Below are 17,138 nucleotides of genomic sequence, written 5' to 3'. Positions count from 1 at the left end.
ATCGCGAGTGCCGCTTCATGGAAGGACGCGCACTCGCCGACTCGGAGTACTTGCTCACCGCCATCGAGTCAAAATAAGACCCTGTGTAAATTATCACCAGCACTAAAGTTCTGTTTGCGCTTTCGATTGAAAGCGTTGCGTTGCTGGCGAATAATAATTCACTCTGAAAGCGAACGCCGCGTTATTTTTTTCTTGATTTACTTGGGACGTTGTCCGCTATCGGGAAGGGGGAAGCCGGAAGGCGGTTAATGGCAGCACGGTCACGTGTCTAAGAATGGCAGCGCCGCCACTTTGCTGGCATTCGGCGCGCATCTGTACGCTGAGATACCGACCGACACAGCAGCAAACAGCAGCCGTGCAAAACCTAGGAGGGAGGTCAAAGATAAATTGAGGCACTAACGATACTTTCAAAGAAAATGTGCATCCTGTGTAGGTAATGTTAATGAGCCAAATATGTAATTCCGCTTCTCATAAAGTATTGCCCGCCGCTTCGAGTAATTCAGCTCAAGGACTACAGTGATTCTATCTGTCACAGATGGCTTTCAACAAACCCCATATATATATATATATATATATATATATATATATATATATATATATATAGAGGGGTGGTTCCTGAAAGTTCTACACGCTGAACCCGTCGTAACAGATGCAGAAGGAAAGAGACGACGAGCTTTTTAGAAATAAGGCGTACTTAAATTTTTCGGCTAGTGGACAAGCCTTCCTCAGAGCTATATATATATATATATATATATATATATATATATATATATATATATATATATATATATATATATATATATATAGTAGGGTTTAAGGTTCGTTCCCCTAAGACTGGTATGTCCTAATAATTTGCACGGAGTCGCGCGCGTGGACATAGCGCCGTCACCGAAACGTCGAGCGCTGCAGTCGCCCCGCTACAGAGCCGAGCTGACATGCCGAGTCAGCTGATGTTTCCGTCTTTAATTAGTTTGTCACGGTGACCGATTTCCAGCCATACCATTTCTAACCATTTCGTCCGTACGCGCAAACCTATATGAAATGCGGCTCGCTGTGCATGCGTTCGTCTTTTTCTCTTTTTTTCCCCGAATGGGGCGGCGGGCGCAGCCGTCACGGAGTGGCAGCCGTCCACGTTCGCAGCGGCGCGTTAGGTCGCTGCGCCATCTCATGGCAGCAAAGGAAACCGAGCACCTTTGTTGTAGACCGCGAGAATTTGAGCTGATCGTGTGCTGAATGAACTTCCTTTGGGTTGATGCTGCACCGTAATCCTGTGAGCAAAGGGATACTAATGCTGTACAGGTGGCTTAGTGGCCTGTGCAAAAGTCAGCCACCGGTCTGCTCAAGAGTGAGCGTACGGGACAGTTATCGAATGTCTCGACGGCGTTCAGGACGCGGGCTTCGCGCTGCGTGCACAGCCGTGTAAACGGTCGAAGAGATGTTTTAGAGTTGCAAAATTACATTATGCTGAACAATGACAAGTATTCTGAAGTATTCAGCACAAACACCTGAGAGGGACCACAAAAGGAAGATACGACACACACAGGCGCTAAGAACTTCTTTATGCATATATAAACCCTAGGCCACACAACCGCGCAGGCGCACAGATTACATGACAGAGATCTGCCGAATAACACATACGTGAGGCCTACCACATAAAAAGACAAGGCGATAATCGCATCAGTGACACATCTTTGTCCCGGCACCCATATGAATTTGACTTCCTACGTTTACGTACGTTATAATTTGGCAGGTCTCTGTAATGTAATTTGTGCGCCTGCGCGGTTGTGTGGCCTAGGGTTTATATATGCATCGAAGACGAACAAATAAAGAAGTTGTTAATCAGCGCCAGTGTGTGTCGTATCTTCCTTTCGTGGTCTGGCTTAGGTGCTTGCGCTGTAAGTTTAAGTTCAGAATTATGTACCAACTAGGCCCAAGTGAAGTTTTAATGACAAGTATGCACGTAGTGGGGAATCTCAAGGTTGCCAGAGCAATCAGCCAACCTTATCCGTTCCTGAAGTGCATTGTAGCATCTGCAGCTTTATGAGCACGTCAAAACGTTGTGCGCTACCAAAACATATGTAGTTTGGGCGTATATGCTGGACGCTTTCGCCGCAGAAGCAAACCCGAAATGGTTTCTAAACATCGCCCAGTTCTGCAAGTAGAACATGTGGCAGGTAGTTCTGATGTGAGGAGGGCACGGAAAACGACCATTTTTTTTTTTAATGAAGAAACACTGTTTTTGTCTCACTCTTTCCCCTGGGCATAAAAACCGAAAGACAAAAAAAAATGGTTGCACAATAATATGAGGCGCATGGAGTTAAATCTTGTTGACACTTGAGTTGCTTTCACTTTATGTGTACAAGTGCATGCCAGACATTATCAAATGAAGTTTTGTAGAGTTTTTTTTTTTTTGAGGCCAAAATGGGTGTGCTGCGTGTGCACTTTTTTATCTGTTCGATTTCTCAGAGAGGCAACCTCGATATGCGTCACTTGTTACCCGACACAGGATCCGACCTTTTACGGATTAAAAAAAAAAAACTGCTGGAAAATAGTCCTGTATTCACTGTTGAATTCACGGTTCTTCAAAATCTAAGTTTGATGCCAAGCTTCCTAGCCACTTCATGAACTTCAGGGTCGGAACACTGAACAAAATTTACCCGTGCCTTCATCGAATGCGACCGCGTGCGTGAGCTGAGGGATTGCACAAACGTCGGTTGAAATATTGGTGAGCACACGGCGCGCGGCGGCCATGTTATCGGCCTTGGACTTGATACGAAACATCACGGCGACGGCGGAAATCCGTCTGGATTGTGCATGTAATTGCTATCACAATAAAATGCTAAACTTCTGCGCCGGGATCACGAGGCGCGCGCTTTCTTTTTTTCAGACTCAAGGAGGGCAAAGACCACGAAATGTTCGCTGCAACGTGCACGCCTTGGTTTATTCGCATTTGCGCGTAAAATTACAATTTCGCCACAAAAACAGCATCGAAACTCATTATGAAAGCTCTTTTTCTTGGCTTTTTGTGCCTGTCCCGCAGTTAAACGTTTCACACCACATGCCACTTACTGGGTAGCGTCATGCATTCGTGAAACAGCTTTAACGTACTGAAATCGGCGATGGAAATTATAGATCACTGGTGTAAATTTGATTTTTTGTGTTATCAAAAAAAATTTATACTTTTTTTATTGCAGATGGCGTTCGTATCGCGTCAACGTCATCCATCGAGCATCTCCTGCGAGAAAACTTCATCCTAACCCTCAACAACCAGGTCTACCTCGTTGAGCCGCCATATATAGGTGGGCATATGGGCAGCATGCAGTATAGTCTGCCATTGCGCGCGCTGTGTTATTGTGATGATTGACCGTTGTGAAACGGCACCTTCACTGCTATTGTTAACTTTCGCGGACATCAGTTTTCAATTGTCATTTATATTCTTCGGCAATCAATTCATCCGCATTCAAATATGTTGCCCTTGATGCATCAAGCCGAAACGCCGCCGTATCTACAGTGTACACGGTCTTCCTTTCGCTAGTGGGGCTTGAATACGAAGACGCTCGCGTGCCGACTCAACAGCGTGCGGTGCGGGCATAAGGCTCCCGAGAGCGTTCTTGCACAACTTGCCCTTTTCCCTCCACCTCCAACTAATGATCGCCGCCTCGTTTTCACTGGGTGTGCATATACTGTACTACAGGCTGCATGCATCTTGCACGGCCAACGCTGTCGAGACACACGCCGCGTGCGCGTATTCCGCGCGCTCGCCTTTGCCGACTGGAAAAGTCGTGCTGACGTCGCGATGATGGTCTTGTTGTTGTTTATTTCTACTAGAAAGGGCCCGCAGGGAAAGGGAAAGCGGGATTGCAGTATGGGGTGCCCGGATAAGCCAGCTGCATGTCGGATGTGTGTCGCAGACCGCCTGACCAGCGAGGAGGCACAGACGCTGTCCGACCTGAAGACGCTGGTGGCTCGGCTGTACGAGAGCCTGACCGTGAACGAGCACCAGCTGGAGCAGGAGCGCAAACTGCTGGACCGCCTGCACAACGTCAAGGTGCAGCTGGGCCCCCTGGAGCGCAAGAAGAGCGAGCTCATGTCGCTCTCCCAGCGGCGCACCACGCTGCTGTCGTGGCTCGGACTGGGCCTGATGGGCGTCCAGTTTGGCATACTGGCCAGGCTCACCTGGTGGGAGTACTCGTGGGACATCATGGAGCCCGTCACCTACTTCATCACCTACGGCACCACCATGGCCATGTATGCCTACTTCGTCGTCACCCGCCAGGTGCGTCATGTGCGCTCTTCGATGACGTCCTTTTTGCGCTCGAAATGATGCCGATCGCGTGGCGTTTAAGCGTATACGCCTGCCACGTATACTGTACAGTTCACGTGCAGTCTCTCTCAGCGGCCTCAGGTCCATGTGCTGTGTTAGGTGCAAACCATATACTCTGTCTGTATACTCTGCCGCTGCAGGACTACGTGCTTCCGGAAGTGCGGGACCGCCAGTTCCTGATATCCTTCTACAAGTTCGCCCGGCGCCAAGGCATGGACGTGTCCCGCTACAACGCCCTGCGCGATGAGCTCTCCGAGATCGAGGAAGAGCTGCGCCGCCTCAGGGACCCCCTGCAGAAGCACCTTCCCGTGCGCGAACTCGGCGCACCCTGCAAGGAAGGCGACGAGCAGCAGCAGGCCAGCTAGCTCGTCGCCCGACGGACCGCCGTCTAGTTGCCGCCTATCAGAGGCATCGCCACCCGCGCGCCTCCTCCCCTGTCTATTTTCCCCCCTTCTAATACCACTTGCACCCTCTTCACCTAGTGCTCCCAGACCAAACAAAACAAAAAAAATTATTTCGCCTTTACGAACTCAGAGGTGGCTAGTTCGTTGCTGCTGACCTTACCACGCTGCCTTTTTTTTTTTTTTTTTTTTTTTGATCTTCGTATAACGGATCGGCAGTTTTCTTTCGGGTACTCTGCGGTACTCTGCGGCGCATTGAATCTTTGCGCTGCTGCGCCCGTCTAAGCGAGACTGTCCAGCGGTCGCGCATTGTGCCCGGTAGAATGAAAGCTGTTTGTAGGTCCTGTCTCGACGTCAGCAGGTTAGACATGGTCGCGGGCACTTTAGGCCTGGCGCCGCCCACCGCCTGTGCTAACCTACATCATCGGGGCTTACGTGGGCGCATAACGTATAAAATTGAAACTTGAAGCGTCTCGTTCCCGTGTGACTGAGGCGAGCTCGCTGTCACGAGTGAAACTCACTGAACCGCTGCAGTAATTAACGTCGCGAGGCCATCGCGCTCGCTCGCGTGTGAAGGCTGCGTCTGGTATAATGCTGGCGGAAAGTGGAAAAGGTTGTGACAAGAACTGTAGCCCCTAGCGTAGGCGCGTTGCCAAGAGATGGACGACGTTATGTGTGTCGGTTTAGGCCCTCTTTGTAACGCGAAGAAAACCTTCGTCTCTTTTGAACACCTTCGCGCTTTAGTGCCTAACACTATACAGTCGCGCATGTGTGCACGTCTAGGGGCAGCGAGTTCCGGACGTCTGCGGTCGCCTGCCATTGGCAGTTTCGGATTAAGTACGACTTCGCGATGGGGCCACACGCTCCGTTTTTCGGCAATCGGCAGCGCCCGGAGCGCGTATATAGCATTGCGCTAGCACTACAAGGTCTGTCTAGTTTCGTTTTTTTTTTTTTCTGCTATTATATAACGATGACCAGCGAGCTCGAGTGAAAAAGGCTTCCCGAGTGTATTGTCGTAAGGGTGTCCTGAAGGCATCCAGGCCCCCGGCGTGCAAACCAAGCCTGTGTGTTCGTGCCAAAATGCCACATCTGCGTGTGGGTGGCTTCGTGTGTGGGCGTGTGTTAAAAAAAAAAATGAAACCTGAAACACTGCCGCAGGGTGTCGAAAACCAGTCGCGTTCCGCTCAGTCTCTCTTTCCGAAGCATGTGTAGGAGGAAATCAGTCGCGGCGTCGGCGACCCGCCCCGGCTGACGTGCTTCACGAACAGCCGCGTTTGAGTGATTCAATACTGAAGCGCTTCGTATTGCAGGCTTAAGTGCCGCGACAGACGACAATGTCGCTCCAGCTGATTAGCGTTCCGCTACAGTTCGGGCGCGCAGTGCTTTGTGCGCGCGCGCGCGCGCGGTTTCGAGCCGGCGTGCGAGTAACATGGCTTATGCGGGTGGCGTTGCCTCTACAGCATCCCGTATAGACTAGTGTAACCCCCCGATTCTCGTACTTAACAAGAAACCGAAGCCCAGCGTGAGAGCAAAAAAAAAAGTGTACCGCTATATACGAGCGCAAGCAGGACACGACCGTATACGCGCCCCATAAGCGGTTGTGTTCTGAACTAATCGATGAATGCAAGGTGCATATAACTCCTGATATGTAGCTACAGTTGTCGGCAAGAGTAAATGGGCCGACGGGCACTATGCGAGTCCCGTTGGCGGGAGAAAAAACAAAATATGGATTTGGGATTTCACCGCTCGCACTTATTCGTGCAACCTTTCTAATCAATTCGACGTATCGTGCTGCTTTGATTATCACGAGGGTGTTAATGGATTTGTCGTTCTTCGAGTGTTTTTATTTGTTTTCTCGTCGTCGACCTTGTGCACAGTGAAAGTGCATGAGCGACGCTTTTTATTGTCAAGTCTGTATTTACATGTTCTCGGGCTGCACGCAGCTCGACGACGAAGTGATCACTGCCTCTCGAGACTTGCTCTACGTGAACTGTGTGATTTTGTGTTGTTTCGGTGGCGGGGGGGGGGGGGCAGATTTGATAAGCGATGAGAAAGATACTTCTCCGTGGTGGGCTTTCATGATTTGCACAAATGTCGCTGTTTGTCAAGGGTTGTGAGATTATTGAGAAAAGCAACGTTTCATATTTTTTTTTCTTTTTACTGTTTTCTGTTTTTATATCAACAACGAATATCTGAAAGTTTGAGAAATTGTCCCATAATACATACGACGTAGTGTATGTGCTAAGGCACTCTGCAAAATATTTTTGTTTTACTTACTTTTTCTCTCGGCGTTCTCGACATTAAAAAGGGTTTACCTCACAAACGATGCATACAACTGATCTTTACTGCGGGCATTGCTACTCTTCGAGCGTCTGACTGAAGCTACCTATCTTGCTCTGTGCGAAGTGGCTGAAGGATGTGATGATCCGTACTCGTCGTCTTGCCGCGGGAGCTACAAGGGTGGGCGGGCATTCGAGCATAAAGCTGAACGTCTTCCGAGGCCTCCCTTGGTTTTCCGGTAGGTTATGGGGACTGGTTAATGTTGCTGTTCATTATATTTATGCGAATTTTCCGAACTGTGGACCTTCAAGGCATTGATTCAGAGTGAAGCATGGTTCAGTTGATCTCTTTGTTCTTTTCATTTGCGGCCGTTAAGAGACAGGAGCGCTGAACGCCGCGATACGTTTGAATCCTAGTTAATGCGGTATATATATATATATATATATATATATATATATATATATATATATATTATAAGAGTGGACGACAGGTGGCGACGCCCCATTCGAGTTCGCGCTCTAGTTCGCCGTGACGTCACGAACTTTGACGCCATCTCCTCAGGCTTCTTTAAGCTTTTTTACCGGTAAAAATGGACTATATTCTGTAGAAGGTAAAGACTGAACTTAAGAAGTTCTGAGGACATTTTTACCTCGTCAGTGTCAATTCCTTTTTTTTTTTTTTTTTTGAAGTGACGTGATGCACGTCCAGCGTCGGGCTTTATTTTTTATTTTTTTTTTGCTCGGATGTTTTAAAACGAACGCAATGGTTTATTTTTCGTTATGCAGAAGGGAGAAAATGACGCTGATAGGCAAATGCCCTGTCGGATTATTCTTCGCATTCCTATCTAACGTCAGCGACACCGAAAGGGTCCTGCGCCACAATGGCGAAAATATGTGTAGGGGGCTCTTAAATTTGCGTCGTCACACTTACGCATACCGGCGGTGCGGTTTTGTTGTGAAATAAAAGAAATACGAAAGTATGAGCCTTTTTTTTTCCCCCGTAGTACTGAACCTTTTACCACTAAATTAACGAACGTGGGGTTTTGAAAGAACACTACACCAGTATAAACTTATTTAGTGTTTATCTTTCTTAGTGTCCCTTTAAGACATCGACGCGTTGGCAAGGGTCAGTGATCCACAAAAGAGCTACCAAGGCTAGAGTTTGTCCTCCGTTTCGAAGCGCACGGGGTACCTGCGGAGGCTGTCTTTTCTATACATTCGGTTCGTCGTTAGTTGCCCGTTGTATCTTCACAATTTGTGCTACCCCATTTTATCGTACAACGTTTATGCTATAAGGGAGCTCATAGTCCTTTCTGTTTGGGTTTGGAAACGTGCTTCATCATTTCGCCCCCCGAAAAAGAAAAACGATTTCCCCCAGTATTAAAAACAGAAATCAACAGCAAAACGCTTATTTTTTTTTATGTTGGAGGCACAGTAGAAACATTTCAAGGATACATGCATTGCCCGCTTTCTCAGTAATGATTTTGTACATTAGCCTCGTGACAACTGTCACGTCTGTAGCCTCCTTCAAAGGTGTGCTGACCTATCCGCTTCATGGAGGAGAAATAAATAATACTTGTATCGCAACTTGGGATGTCAGGTTAGCTGCCGAAATAAAGCTTGACGATATATTGAAGCTGCGCGCTGCGACTAGGACAGAAGCATACACAACGAGACTGGCGCTGACAGCCAACTAAAACTTTATTGGAAAGAAGCACCAGCCATTTAAGTAATGTCGAAAAGAAGACATATAGGACTAGTGTCTTTTTCTTTTTTTACGATGAAGTTTTGTTGGCTGTCGGCGCTAGTCGTGTTGTGTCCCCGTCCCGTCGCGCCGCCGCTTCAAGATGCACCAACACGCTGTTTGGGATCGACTGCTGGTACGATCTGTTGGGAACTCGGCGCTGACGCCCGTGGTTGTACCTGGGTCGCAAGCCCCAAGGGTAGCGTTGGCCTGGCGGCCTGGGGTACAACTGCAAGCATCCGAAGGTCCCGGCAAAGCATGAGTCGACTGGTAACAACGAAACAACTTGTTTATTTTAACATCGCAAAGAGTTGGCGGTCAGGTTGACCGAAGTAGAGAGACGGGAGAGCACTTCACTCAACAGAAGAAATCGGAGCCCTCCTCTGGCGTCCGGGGGCAGCTGTTTTTATACTCTCGCAGTTGAGGGCAAGAAGGAACCCCTCAAAAGACGAGCACGTGAATGTACAATGGGCTAATGGTGACGCACACTGTCGTAGCGATGCCGTAGCACCATGTCGTGGCGCTGCGCAAGATCTCGTAGCAACTGGTCGTGGCGCTGCGCAGCACACTGTCGTGGCGCTGCGCAGCACACTGTCGTGGCGCTGCCGGTCGGACACAATGACTGTAACGAGAAGATGGTCCCTGCTTTGGCTTCGCCTGTTTCGGGCACAATGACTGGAACGAAATCCCTAGGCGGTCGCATCGCCGCAGACGCGCCTGGAAACACCTGGCGATGAGTGTTGCGGTGACGACGATCGGGCCAAAATGTCCGCCGCCCCGCCGCCGTCGCGCCGGCAAAACCACGTGTCGCAGGCGAAACGCAACAGACCGCCCCGCCGGGGAAAGGAGATCCCGATGGACAGGGGACTGCATCCGCTGTCCGGAGGGATGTCGCTCGATGATGCTCATAACCGAAGTCGGGCGTCCCTTGACGTTTCTTGAGCGCAGCGTACAGAGAAGGCCTCGTTCTCTCGTTCAGGTTCGCACGGGACACTGCAAAGTGACTTCGGGAGAGTTCACATTTTTGTTCTCGTTCCCGGCAAGCGTTAGAACTACGCTGAAAACTCAACCGCTCAGTCAGCAAGCACGGCACAACCCTCACTAAGCCCTGCCAGGCTCTTTCCCCTTTTTATACCACTGCCTAGTTCCTTACAGTAGTCTAGCATCACTCAGAACGCGTCCACAAATTGAAAAATTGCACTAGAAAGCATATCATCACTTTGAAACACTAAACAAAAGCAATATGTTAAAAAAAATCCTGCCTCAGGAAGAAAAACATCAGTAACAAACAATTTTGAGGCTGATTCCTACGTTAGGGGCTTCGACTTAAGCCATCGGCGTTACCGTTGAGACTCCCCTTTTTGTAACGCACCTCAAAGGAATATTGTTGTAAAGCGAGGCTCCAGCGCAGGAGGCGGCCATTTTTGGGAGAGATGGTCTGCAGCCATTGGAGAGGGCAGTGATCCGTCTCAATGATAAACCTCGAGCCGGCTAGATAGCATGACAATTTCTGAACGGCCCACACGAGACACGCACACTCTTTCTCGGTGGCGCTATACGCCTGCTCACGACTGGTCAGCTTACGACTAGCATACAGGACGGGGTGTTCTACTTCTCCATTTTCCCGTTGGCACAGTACAACGCCCATGCCTCGCTCACTAGCATCGCACTGAACAATGAACCCTTTTGTATAGTCTGGCGATCGTAGCACAGGCTGGCTTGTTAGGGCACTCTTTAGGGCGCTAAAAGCTCTTTCCTTTGTCTCGTCCCAGACGACTGTTTGAGGCTCTGTCTTTCTTAGAGCATCCGTCAGGGGAGCCGCGATATCAGAGTACCTAGGGATGTACCTCTGATAGTAGCCGGCTACACCTAAGAACGACCGAATATCGGTCTTTGTGCGCGGTTGCGGAAAGTCTCGCACAGCGGCCACTTTTATTTCAGAGGGGCGGCGACGACCCTGACCAATCACGTGACCGAGGTAGACAACCTCGGCCTGTGCTAACTGGCACTTAGGAGCCTTTACTGTCAAGCCTGCTTCGCGCAGGCGGGTTAGCACTGCCCGCAAGTGTGTCATATGCTCAGACTAGGATGCGGAGAATATCGCTACGTCGTCTAGATACGGTAAAGCGAATTCTTGCTGTCCCCGCAACACTTTATCCATGAGGCTTGAAAAACAGTATGGCGCGTTCTTCAAACCAAAACTCAACACTTTAGGACGGAATGTTCCCATTGGTGAAATGAACGCCGCATACCTACTAGCCTCTTCTGTAAGGGGAACCTGCCAATAACCCCTGACAAGATCTAGGGTGGAAATAAACTGAGCGCTACTAACTTTCTCAAGGCGCTCCTCGATGTTAGGGATCGGATAAATTTGATCCTTAGTGATGGAATTAAGCCTGCGGTAGTCGACGCAAGGACGAGGTTCCTTGCCCGGTACCTCAACTAAAATCAAAGGGGAGGTATAATCACTCTCACCTGCCTCAATAACACCGAGCTGTAGCATTTTCTTTACCTCAGCCTCCATAATATCGCTCTGGCGGGGTGACACCCGATACGCCTTGGATCGTACTGGCTCTGTGGAGGTAAGTTCTATATCATGAGTAAGTACAGAAGTCCTACCAGGCCTCTCAGAGAACAGACCTTGAAACTCTTGTAATAGCTGGTGTAGTTCGGTTTTCTGCTCAGGCGACAGCGGTGCTTTACTGATAAGGTCACTAATGACTTGACCGGTGTCTTCCCTGTTCGTCACTGAGCCTAGTCCCGGAAGCTCGACCGGAAGCTCTTCAGGAACGTTTACCATCATGCACACCACTGCTTCCCTTTGTCTATAAGGTTTGAGCAGATTACAGTGGTAAACTTGCTGTGCTTTCCGCTTTCCTGGCAGACTTACCACGTAGTTAACGTCCGACAGTTTCTGAACAATTCGCGCTGGGCCCTCCCACTGCACGTCTAGTTTGTTGTTTAGCGATGTGCGCAATATCATGACCTCATCGCCAACCTCAAAACGACGGGCCCTGGCTGTCCGATCATAATAAACCTTGGCCCTCTGCTGGGCCTTTGTCATTGCTTCACCTGACAACTCCTGTGCCCTTCTTAAGCGTTCGAGGAGCTTAAGCACGTACTCCACCACGACTGGGTCGTCGCCCCTACCTTCCCATGATTCTCGAAGCATGCGAAGCGGAGATCGAAGCGAGCGACCGTACACCAGTTCAGCTGGCGAAAACCCCGTAGCCACATGCGGCGCGGTCCTTAAAGCAAACATCACCCCAGGCAGACACAGCTCCCAGTCAGTTTGATGTTCAAAACACAAGGCTCTCAACACGCGCTTCATGACGGAGTGGAGCTTCTCAACGGAATTCGACTGTGGGTGGTACACTGAGCTGTGTAACAGCTTTACCCCACACCTTTCGAGAAAAGTTGTCGTCAAAGCGCTAGTAAACACTGTGCCCTGATCTGATTGAATTTCTGCAGGAAAACCAACTCGCGCAAATATGGACAGTAGTGCATTGACTATCTCAACTGAGCTGAGTTCTTTAAGCGGCACTGCTTCAGGGAACTTTGTCGCTGGGCAGATCACAGTCAAAATGTGTCTGTACCCCGTGGCTGTTACCGGCAGAGGTCCCACTGTATCAATAACGAGCCGTCTAAAAGGCTCCGTAATGATAGGTACTAATTTCAACGGCGCCCTCGATTTGTCCCCTGGTTTGCCCACCCGCTGACAAGTGTCACATGTCCTCACGAAATGGTCTGCGTCCCGAAAACACCCTGGCCAATAGTACTCTTGCAAGAGACGGTCCTTAGTTTTCTTAACTCCTAGGTGTCCGGACCACGAACCCCCATGTGACAAGCGCAACAGATCCTGACGATAGCATTGAGGCACGACCAGCTGATCGAACTCCACTCCTCGGCGGTCTAGATACTTCCGGTACAGGACTCCACCTCTTTCCACAAAACGCGCAGTTTTCCTGGCGATACCTTCTTTGACATTGCAGCGCACGTTTTCCAGGCTGCCATCCTTTTTTTGTTCGGCTATCAAAGCCGTCCGGCTGACTTTTAGCAACCTATCAAGTCCGTCTGACGTAGGCGCGATGAGCAAATCAGTAGATAGCTCTTCTAACTTTCCCGCGTCGGGCGTTTCCTCTCCAGTATCTGGCGCCTTTAACGTTACAGACTCAAGTTTATTCAGTTCGGGCGTGCTCGGAATATCAGCTTGCTGCGCCTCTGACCCTTTTTCGTTGTTTGATAACGTCGGCCCCGCAACTACCGCCTTTGCAGCGAGCTCCCGAACCTTCGATCTGGTTAAGGCCTGAACACTAGCTTCACCAAACAAAAGCCCCTTCTCGCGCAGGAGGTGATCGGACCGGTTTGAAAATAGGTACGGGTACTGGGGTGGCAGCATAGATGACACTGCCGCCTCCGTCTCAAGCGCTCCGAAAGGTCCTTCAATAAGCACCTTTGCTACTGGCAGACACACGCTATGAGCTTCCACGGCTTGCTTGATCCACGCGCACTCGCCCGTGAACATATGGGGTTCTACGTAAGACGGGTGAACTACATCCATCGTAGCTGCGGAATCGCGAAGCACTCGGCACTCTTTCCCGTTTACGAGGAGGTCTCGCATGTAAGGCTCGAGAAGCTTCATGTTCTCGTCCGTGCTGCCTATTGAAAAAAACACAACTTTTGGTGTTGTTTCCGGACACTGCGCCGAAAAGTGACCCGGCTTCTGGCACGTATAACAAACGCCCGCTCGCCTCATCTCGAACCGCTTTCTGCGTTCGGCTTCGGCTGCCGTCTCTTTACGTTTGGTCGGATTGCTTTCACTCGCATCCTCACTACGCGTGTCCCCCTTAAATCTCATGGGCGTGAACCTTGGCCTCTCAGACTTGGAGCCAAATTCACCCTTTTGACCGTCCTTAGCTCCGCGAGCTCGACGCGTCACAAACTCCTCGGCTAGCTCAGCGGCTCTAGCCACCGTACTCACGTCTGGCCTATCCAAGACCCAGTATCGCACGTTCTCCGGTAACCGACTATAAAACTGTTCTAGCCCGAAACACTGCAGAACTTTATCGTGGTCACCAAACGCTTTCTCTTCTTTGAGCCACTCCTGCATGTTCGACATAAGCCTATACGCAAACTCTGTATATGACTCACTTTTGCCTTTCTCATTTTCCCGAAACTTCCGACGGAACGCTTCCGCAGACAGCCGGTACTTTTTTAGCAGACTCGATTTTACTTTGTCGAAATCCTCTGCTTCCTCTCTATCCAAGCGAGCGACTACGTCGGCCGCCTCGCCGGGTAACAAAGTGAGCAAGCGCTGTGGCCACGTTTCCCGAGAGAACCCCTGCTTCTCGCACGTTCGCTCAAAGTTAACCAGGAACAAACCAATGTCCTCTCCAAGCTTAAACGGCCGCATTAGGTCAGTCATTTTGAACAATACGCGTTCTCCTGCACCGTGTGCCTGACTTCCATTACGAGCGCGTTCCATCTCTATCTCGAGACGCTTCATTTCCAAAGCGTGTTGACGCTCTTCTTTTTCTTTCTCTGCTTTACGTTCACGCTCTTCTTTCTCTTTCTGTTCTTTAAGTTCGCGCTCCTGTTTCTCTTTTTGCTCTCTAAGTTCGCGCTCATGTTTCTCTTTTTGCTCTTTAAGTTCGCGCTCCTGTCTTTTTGACCTCTCCTCAATAGTCTCAAGGCATTCCGACAGCTCGTCATCCTCAGCCTCTAACTCAAGAATAGCCTTTAGCAGTTCTGGTTTTCTGAGTTTGTCTGAGACATCCAGACCCAACTCTCTTGCAAGCTCCAACAATTTCGGTTTGCGCAACGACTTCAAATCCATGGCTGCTCTGAATGCTGCTTTCTCTACTGCTTACTATTGTCTTGCCGCAAACTAACCCGGCAGCAACGACAACCACAATTACCAGCTCTGTTTCTAACACTAACAAAAGCCTGGCAAAGCTCAGAAGAAGAAAGTCCCGCACTCACCAAACCTCGCAGGCAGGAATTCCGCGCAGTCGTTCCGCTGCAGGCAACCAGTCGTCACACAGGGCTCGTTGCACTGCTCCCGGATCGTCGTTGAGCTGCTCAGCATACTGTCAACTGCATCTCTTTGCTGCTGGCCTCCGTTGTCGCGGTCTCGCCGCTGGCAGACAGTTGTTTGAAGTCGGAGGTGATCTCACCGCTGGCAACCAGATGTTTGGATCGCGACACTGGAGCGATCGGATGGGAACTCGGCGCTGACGCCCGTGGTTGTACCTGGGTCGCAAGCCCCAAGGGTAGCGTTGGCCTGGCGGCCTGGGGTACAACTGCAAGCATCCGAAGGTCCCGGCAAAGCATGAGTCGACTGGTAACAACGAAACAACTTGTTTATTTTAACATCGCAAAGAGTTGGCGGTCAGGTTGACCGAAGTAGAGAGACGGGAGAGCACTTCACTCAACAGAAGAAATCGGAGCCCTCCTCTGGCGTCCGGGGGCAGCTGTTTTTATACTCTCGCAGTTGAGGGCAAGAAGGAACCCCTCAAAAGACGAGCACGTGAATGTACAATGGGCTAATGGTGACGCACACTGTCGTAGCGATGCCGTAGCACCATGTCGTGGCGCTGCGCAAGATCTCGTAGCAACTGGTCGTGGCGCTGCGCAGCACACTGTCGTGGCGCTGCGCAGCACACTGTCGTGGCGCTGCCGGTCGGACACAATGACTGTAACGAGAAGATGGTCCCTGCTTTGGCTTCGCCTGTTTCGGGCACAATGACTGGAACGAAATCCCTAGGCGGTCGCATCGCCGCAGACGCGCCTGGAAACACCTGGCGATGAGTGTTGCGGTGACGACGATCGGGCCAAAATGTCCGCCGCCCCGCCGCCGTCGCGCCGGCAAAACCACGTGTCGCAGGCGAAACGCAACAACGCCCATGTCGAGTTGCTTGCTAAGGTTTAGGTCGAATCGCACAATTTCGCGCAAGATTGAAACAACGCTTCGGGGAGTCTTTTTTTTCGCCGTGTCGCTTCAAGCGGGCGCGTGGAAAAATGCTCTTCTTCGCCACCGCTTGCTACAACGCCGTTTGCAATGCGTTGAGGAGGTCGAGGTCTGCCGTCGACCAACGACTCCTGTGGATCCAGAAAGGGCCCACGCACTCCGACGTCGTCCAGAAAGGCCGGCACTCCCATCGGGAGCTTCGAGCACGCGTGGGCTTTTATGATAGCTTTTTTTTTTTCTTCGACGCAGACAGTCTTTCCGTAGCTGAGCTTTGCTCACCATTGCACGCACTTCTCGGAAATACAGGTCCCTCTGCTACCGCCGACGCCTACCGACCCACGGTGGAGCGCCCGGCGTTTCAACTTCCTCGTGCACGGCCGGTCCCGCGTGCTTGCGCGATGGCATACGCGGGAGAGCCGCTGATGCGGCTCCGTCGAAGCTACGCGCGCGGCCGTCGATGCAGCCTTCGTTGAACGTGCACGTTGAGGACAGTGAAAACACGAACAAGTTTCTTTTTTCATTCTTTTTTTTTTTGTAAACCTTTCTCGGGGTCAGGCAACTGTCTTGCGACGACTGTTTCGATCCACGTGCCAAAAAAAAAAAAAATGTAGAGTGGGACTCGACCGTCGGGAGCCCGCGGTGCTCCAATATTTATTTCTTATTCTGAGCAATATTTCGCAGGCACCCAGCTTCGCTCGTGGTGAAGCTTGCACGTCTGCGTGTCATGTCAGTCTCCCCCTCTCGGGGTTGAAAAAAAAATAGGGGGGGGGGGGAAGCGGGCGGGGTCTAGAAGGAGATGCGCATGATACGAACGCCGTGTCGGACAAGCTGCGGGGTCAGTCTAGTCACGAGTCATCCTTTTTGACCCTTCCACCGAGTAAACTGTCCTTTTTTTGTTTTTCTTAGGGAGCTTTCAACGCGCTTCCGTACTACTGCACCTTTTCCCCACTCCCTACCAAATCCGGTCGTCAGTTAGTTCCAAGCGCTGTTGGGGATACTATACTATAATACATTTGTTCCTCGGTTGAGTAAAACCGTTCGGCGACGCGCTTTGATTTTTTTTTTTCTTCTTACACGCCGTGGTGCATTCGCCAGCCTGTTTTGGGGCATTACCGTGATACGTATATAGTTGCAGGAAAACAAAAACAAAAATTCGCCGTGAGCTTGCCTTTGTTCTTTCTTTTATCACGTTTTTTTTCTGGATTTGATGCCTGGTGGTGATGCCATTGCTGTTCTTTTATTTGTGTTGTTGGTGGTTGCGCAATGTTAACCCTCGTTTGCGTTGTTTTCGAGTGTTTTGAGACGATCGGGTGACACTGCACTGGGAGGAGGGCGAACAGCATTCGCAAATATTCGTGCCGCGGCTCTGTACTTACACACGCACGCAAGAAAACAAGATGCGAGTTTGCAGAGTACTTAA

At 50.3% G+C, this 17,138-nt stretch overlaps 1 protein-coding gene across 1 annotated transcript in view; it reads left to right on the top strand.

Annotated features, from left to right (window-relative positions):
• Window positions 1-8,859, top strand: part of MCU (mitochondrial calcium uniporter) — a 345,012-nt gene extending 336,153 nt beyond the window's left edge. The window contains exons 5-7 of the mRNA XM_075684555.1: window positions 3,195-3,299; window positions 3,912-4,276; window positions 4,465-8,859. Coding sequence (XP_075540670.1) covers window positions 3,195-3,299; window positions 3,912-4,276; window positions 4,465-4,689 — 695 coding nt within the window. The 3' untranslated portion in view covers window positions 4,690-8,859. The remainder of the gene's footprint in view (window positions 1-3,194; window positions 3,300-3,911; window positions 4,277-4,464) is intronic.
• Window positions 8,860-17,138: the final 8,279 nt, after the last annotated feature.

This window comes from Dermacentor variabilis, chromosome 1 (genome assembly GCF_050947875.1).
Source record: "Dermacentor variabilis isolate Ectoservices chromosome 1, ASM5094787v1, whole genome shotgun sequence".
Taxonomy (NCBI): Eukaryota; Metazoa; Arthropoda; class Arachnida; order Ixodida; family Ixodidae; genus Dermacentor; species Dermacentor variabilis.
The sequence above is the reverse complement of the archived record's forward strand: the minus strand, read 5'-3'. Positions and strand labels throughout refer to the sequence as shown.